This window comes from Pteropus vampyrus, unplaced genomic scaffold, assembly GCF_000151845.1.
Source record: "Pteropus vampyrus isolate Shadow unplaced genomic scaffold, Pvam_2.0 Scaffold79, whole genome shotgun sequence".
In the NCBI taxonomy this organism is placed as follows: domain Eukaryota; kingdom Metazoa; phylum Chordata; class Mammalia; order Chiroptera; family Pteropodidae; genus Pteropus; species Pteropus vampyrus.
In genome coordinates, this window is record NW_011888860.1 from 7,106,868 (window position 1) to 7,113,664 (window position 6,797).

Below are 6,797 nucleotides of genomic sequence, written 5' to 3' on the forward strand. Positions count from 1 at the left end.
AACATATAATGTGATTATACACATTAAACCTAGGAAGACTTAGTTAAAAAAAAAGTATGAAAGTCAAAAGTTGAAAGATATAAAGGAATAAAGCTGAGACATGAAAGTGACTTCAAGACACATTTAATATGATGAAAAAGAAAAAAATGACGCATAGACTTAAAGGAGTAATCAAAGTCCTCAAGCCTAATCAAATCCTAACAAGAAACAACTTGACCCCACTCAGCTCGCAAGGAGATTTCACTTCCCCCTCCTAACTTTCTAACGAAATGCCAAATAGAATGCAGAGGAGAACTCCTAAGGCTGTGAGGGACACTACCATCCTATTTGCCTTATAGAAAGATCAGTGTTATGTAACATATAATTCAAGCAGTAAAATGTATAAAAATCAACTCTACAACCCCACAATGTCCATTCTTAAGATGCAAAAACTATTCCGTATAGAGTAAAAGTGTTTTTAAAAAGTCAGGGATATATTTTCATTAATATCAAATCAAAAAGTCCAAAATTAAAAGATCATACAGTACCTGTCTGAGTAGTGTAAGTTATAAATGTATTAGCAACTATTTCTCCTCGTTTTCCTTCAAAATCTTCATCTCCTTCTTCTTCAGAGGAAGAGCTAAAGCGTTCTTCAACAAGTTTTTTGGCCGCAGCTTGATTAGCCTTCTTGATTTCCTCAAATTTCCTTTGAGATATTAATTCCGCTTAAAAGAAAAAAAATGAGTTTCATTTCTGCAAAACAATCCCTTGAAATGCAAGGCATGATGTACTAATATATTATTTTAAAACGCAGTTTTAAAAATCACCTTTGGAGCATTCTATTTTATCATCGTTCATGAAAAAAAGTATTTTCAAATTTCTCGTCACACAACTAAAAGGAATACCACAATGAAAATTTGACTTTTGTTAAACATCCTGCTAAATGCAATGAATTGTTCTAGAAATTGAGTGACTAACAAATCAATTAAAATAAAGGTATGACAAAAATATCAAAAAAAAATGGTAAACAATTTCAAGATAAGGACAGTAACAAAAATTAAAATTGGATGTTTAAAAAATAAATTGTATACAGTGATTTTTTAGGAGGTGGGATACATGCCCACTGGTAACACCCCAAATCAGCAGGAGGTGGGTGCTTTATTTAAACAACCCCCTTTCTCACTACAGCCCATCCTGGCCTGGCCAAACAATATTCCCTGTATTCCCACTGTTTATATAATGTGTTTTAGAAAGCTCAAGGACATTTTGCCTTTATTAAAATGTGGTCATGAGGGGAGGAAAAAAATGGCATAGATGATACTCTGTTCATCCCTCTGGCAACCAAATCAAAGTTGTGACGGAAACAAGGAGCAGCAGCAAGGAAAAATCACCTGGGACCTAGATGAACAAGCCATACAACTAGAGAGAAATCCAAGAAAGCATCCTGCAACACCAGAAGATAGGAAAGGCGAGGATGCAGGGCTGCCCGGTCTCAAGTAGCTGGGTGAGACGGAGCGGCAGAAGCCTCTTAAAGGGGCCATGTCCATGAGCAGATTTTCATGGTGAGGGACCTTCTTGCTCTGAGCACCAGTGCCGAATCGGCTACTGCAGGGGCACCAGAGACTTACAGGGAAACACTGTCGGAGTGAGGGCCAAAGGGAGACTCGCCTCTGTACGGAAATGCCTGCGATATTCATTGTTCCCTGTTGAGCCTTCTCCACTCCCAGTGCACGAGACACAGCGCCACCATAGCCATGACATCATCAAACTGGATAACAGAGGTCTCTCAGCCAGAGGATTCCCTGAAACCCCGCCTCCCCCAATTGGCGGCCCCAACCAAGCCTCATCCAGGTATATCCTCAGCGAGTCAGGTGCTCTTTGCTGAGCAGCCCCTAGACTCACACTGGAGGCAGCTGGCCTCAGTTTCTGGTGTGGCTTTTTGAGGCAACTATAAGCACAGCATCTGTGGATTGCTTGCTGAATCTTAACAGGTGGCCCCAGAGGTGCTGAAGCTTGGGCTAAATTTGGCCTGCAGCTGAACCACTCTCAGGACTGCGCCACTGGACACCTACTTCACAAATCCACACTAATAAGACCAGGAAACTTAGGAGCTTTGCTTAGTACATAGACAGACACGGAAAGGCAGCCAAAATTGGAAGACAAAGAAGGAGAAACCATATGAGAGAACAGAACGGAGATCCAGAAATAATGGAGTCAAGTGATCTAACAGATGCAGAGTTCAAAACACTGGTTATAAAGATGTTCAATGAACTTTTGGGAAGTGAAGATAAATTCAGTAAGAACTTCAACAAAGATAAAAAACATAAAAATGGAAAGGGAAATTATAAAAGGGAATCAGTCTGAAATGAAGAACACATTATCTGAGATGAGAAGTGTATTAAATGGAATAAACAAAGGAATAAACAAAGTGAATAAAGAAAAAGATCAAATGCCCTATCTAGAGGATGGGAAAGCCAAGGGCATGCAATCAGAACGGCAAAAGATGCCAAGACTTTAATTTAAGGAAAATATGGGACACTATTAAGGGTCCAAATATCTTTCTGATTGGCGTAACTGAAGAAAATCAACATGTTCAACAGCTATTTGAAGAAATAATGATGGAAAACTTCCCTCACCTGGTGAAGGAAATAGACATAAATCCCCAGGAAGCTCAGAGAATTCCAAACATCAGGGATCCAAAGAGGTCCACACCAAGACACATCATAATTAAAATGCCAAAGGTTAAATACAAAGAAAGAATATTAAAAGCAGCAAGAGAAAAACAGATAATTACTTATAAGGGAACACCCATAATACTGGCAGCTGATTTCTCAAAAGAAACTATGCAGGATAGAAGGGCTTGGCAAAAAATATTTGACATGATGAAGACCCAGGATCTACAATCAAGGATACTTTATCCAGCAAAGCTATCATTTAGAGTTGAAGAACACATAAAGAGCTTCCCAGACAAAAATAAGCTAAAAGAATTTATCACCACCAAGCCAGTATTACAAGAAATGATGGAGGGACTTCTTTAAGAAGAAAACACATGTATCAAAAATAGGAATAAAGAATGGTAACAACTACATTCCTATCAATAAGTACCTTAAATAGAAAAGAATTAAGAGCTCCAACCAAAAGATAGAGTAGCTAAAAGGATAAGAAAACAAGACTCCTACATATGAAAAGGGGATGGAAAAAGATATTGTTTTGATGGACCTAGAAGGTATTTAAGTCAGACAGAGAAAGATAAACTATATGATTTTACTTATATGCGGAATCTAAGGAATAAAAAGAACAAACTAACCAAAAACAGAGTCACAAACATAATGGACTATTTGAAACGGACAGAGGTGAGGGGGGCTGGGAGAATGGGGTGAAGGGTTAAAGAAGTACAAATTAGTAGCTGATGGATTGTCATGGGTTTGGGGAGCACGGTATAGGGAATGCAGTTAGCATTAATATGTTGGCTAGGTGGAGGGTCAGGGGAGGGAGGGAGCAATTGGGGGGATCGTTTTACAAACTATATAGATGTCTAACCAATGTACTGTATACTTGAAACTTATTTAAATAAATTTTAAAAAAATGTAGTCACAAAACAAATATATATAACATTAATCCACACAAAATGTTTCTAACAGAAAATATGCTTCGTATAACAACTTTATTCCAAAAAGAAATGCTAAATAAGTTTTGGATTAGTTCTTCCATTATTCTCTTTAGCACTGTCTGTACTTCTCATTGTGTTACTTGGTCAAATGCACAAAAAAAAAAAAAAAAAAAAATATTTCCTATTTTTTGGTTGGGTATTTTAGGTGTTTTTTTGGTACTTTAAAGCATATTATCTCATTTGAAAAAAAAAAAAACCAATTAGATTACCTCATAGCACATTCCCAATGAGACTTCAAACTCCTCAAGACCAAAGACCATGGGAATTTTCTTCAAACACTAAGTGCTAATAAACTCCTATGGACAGCAACCATAGTTTAAGAAAGGAGTCACAAACTGAACTCATAAGTGCCCATACTGAGAGGATTTTAAGTTTACTAATTTAAAATTTTTAATTATTAATTTGGAATTTACTTTATGCTTGCAATTGATGAGCCACTACCAAAATAAGCTTTCTTATTTTAGGTGGCGAATTTGTACTTAATGATGTTTTATCTTTTATTTCCCCATGAAATGTTTTCCTTTTCTTGTTGCAGACAGTTTCATTGAGGATTATGTAGTATTTCAAGTAAAACTGGAGGAAAATGTACAGTGCCCATGTAAGAATCTTTGAATGTTATGAGAAAAGTTAATGGCTAGATGATATGACTTAAACTTGATATATAATAAGAGGTGACGAATGTCAATTATGGGAAATAAGCACTTAAATATATTTTTTAAAAGGCTGAATTAGAAAATAAAAACATTCATAACCTGATCAATTTATCCACCTAAGATTATCTTCAGGAAAGCTGACAAAGCAATCTTCCCATATATTATTTATTAGAGTCAAATCTCAATCATCCAGGTTAAGAATGCCTGCTTTTCTACTACCCGTAAAATCCAAGAAAGTTTACCAAAACTGTTCACAGATCTCCCAACTTGCTAACCTCACCATCACCATCATAAACTCAGAAACTGAAAGCTAAGAGAATACCGCCTAACTTTAAAATTAGCTTAGTGAGGAAAAGCACTCAGAAGCTCTATTTGCTCCTCCCCTCCAAAAAATATATTCTGAAAAATACATTCCAAACACAAAAATAAAATTTCAGGGATTATTCCCATGGCCCCATGCACTCTTCCATAAGTAAGGACAATTTAGAATTGTGTGTATGAATACCCCGTACCTTTAAAATCAGCTTTGAGAAAAAACACTCTGAAGCTCCATTTCCTCTTCCCCCAAAAAATATATTTTGAAAAACACATTCCAAACACAAAAATGAAATGATTTCAGGGATTATTCCTGTGACCCCAAACACTCCACTACTAAAGCCAACTTAAGAGTCGTGTGTATGCTCTCAGGCTCCACTAAAACACAGCCTTGGACATAGACATGCTAGAGGAGGACACACCAGACACATCCAGGAAAGGACATGAAATTTACGACTAGGAACTGAGAAAAGTACCACAAGCTAAAGTGCTTCCAGGATATAGACAAATGAAGTTAGTAAACTAAAGCAATCAGGTAAAGATGGCAAATGACAATTAGCTCCAGAAGTAGGAGACACATTGGGAAATGGAGTCTCTAAGCCCAAGCTAAATGGGATTTCTGCTACTCGGTCCAAGTGACTGTTGCCACACACAAAGGGACTAAAGCCACATATATTATTTTACAAGAAAAGCTGTTTACCAGATTTTTAAAAGAAAAGAAAAAACAAAAACGATGAGAACCAATTTCGATTTAAAGTATCTGCTAACAGAACCAAACCACCGTATAGGCTAAATCAGACTCCCGGGCCACAATTTGCAACTTTCGGTCTAGGGATTCAGTAGGCAGAGTGAGGGGAAGAACACTGGACAAAGAAGTAACAAAGATTAATATTAATTAAAATTAAAATAAAAGATTAAAAAAATAAGATAAAATTAAGATGAGAATCTGCCTAGAATGCCGAAAAGAGTAGCTGCCCGAAAGGTTTGAGAGGTGGGGCCAATAATAAACTCTCGAAGGAAAAGAAAAGAAGTGAATGAGAGCAAAGGCAGAGGCAGTTCTGACGAGTAAGTGCCTTAGCAGCCTTCCAGGTGAGACGGAGGTCGGAAGCCAACTTCACCACTGGCTACGGAAGTCTGCGGTGCTTCAGATCCCGCGGGGCTGCGCTACCTGCAGCCGCAGCGGTCGCGGCTCCACCGGGGTTGCAGCCAGGACCACCAGCGCCCACCGACCCCTTCTCTCGCCCTCCTCCGGCGCCGCGGAGATGGATTCCATTTCCTGAGGAGGGGGCCGCAGTGGCCCGTCCTCGGGCTCGGCCTCGGCCACCGGCCACCTGACGCCAGGAAGCTTCCATCTGTTGAGGGAAAAAAAAAAAAAAAAAGAGTGGAAGGAGAGTGAGTGCAGAGGCGCCGAGGCGGGGAAAACGCGGGCAGTCGGGAGAAGCCGGTGTGAGGGGCCGAATGAGAGGGGTCTCCGCAGGGCGGGGACAAGATTTGAAAAGGTCGCGGCCCTGTCTCTCCCCGAGGGCGCGTCCCTGCTATACCCGGGCTTTGGAGATGGACCGAGGAGGGAAGAGGGCTAGGCAGAGACATGGACTGCGGGGCAAGGAGCATCCAGCACCGGATAGTGAGAGCGGGAGAAAAGGAAAGCGCCTCCTCCGCCTCTGAGGGAGCGCGGTGAGGGGAGAGATACCGACTGACCTCTTGGCTCCGGGAAACCAACTGCAGGGGTGGACCCCCAGAAAAGCTACGTCTCCTTACCGACGGTGCCTGCCCCCGACGACTACAACTCCCAGAAGCACCCGTCCACGGGCCGCAGAACGCGTGGCATCACTGGCCGCTTCCTTATCCGGGAGTGTCAGGAGTGGGCAGAGGGGGAGCGGTTGGGGAGGGAGCTCTGGGCGCGTGCGCCGATTGAGCTAGGCCTTCGGGAACTACAATTCCCGGCATGCTCTCGGTCCCTGGGGAGGTCGACGTCCAGAGAGGGACAAGGTGGAGAGGTGTGCCGGCCCTGAGACGTTCTTTACCCTAGAGGATGGTGCTGCTTCTGCGCAGCTACCTAAATGCATGTGGGTATCAGCATACTGTCGGTGTGTCTGTAATTGACTGCCGTCCATGTTTAGCCTTGCCTTTGGGCTATTATCTGGCAGAAAACTTTTCTTACTGACGTTTAAAAACACTTA

At 40.9% G+C, this 6,797-nt stretch overlaps 1 protein-coding gene across 3 annotated transcripts in view; it reads right to left on the bottom strand.

Moving 5' to 3' along the window:
- The window catches only part of NFXL1 (nuclear transcription factor, X-box binding like 1), a 53,602-nt gene extending 47,106 nt beyond the window's left edge, over positions 1-6,496 (bottom strand). Inside the window, exons 1-3 of one of the 3 annotated variants that reach the window (XM_011362812.2) lie at positions 6,316-6,475; positions 5,786-5,969; positions 627-704 (exon numbers count right to left, since the gene is read on the bottom strand). In XM_011362812.2, the coding sequence (XP_011361114.1) occupies positions 627-704; positions 5,786-5,969 (262 nt within the window). In that variant the 5' untranslated portion in view covers positions 6,316-6,475. Of the gene's footprint in view, positions 1-527; positions 705-5,785; positions 5,970-6,315 lie in introns of all 3 variants that reach the window. The other 2 variants (XM_011362815.2, XM_011362814.2) reach the window with 2 other exon arrangements.
- Positions 6,497-6,797: the final 301 nt, after the last annotated feature.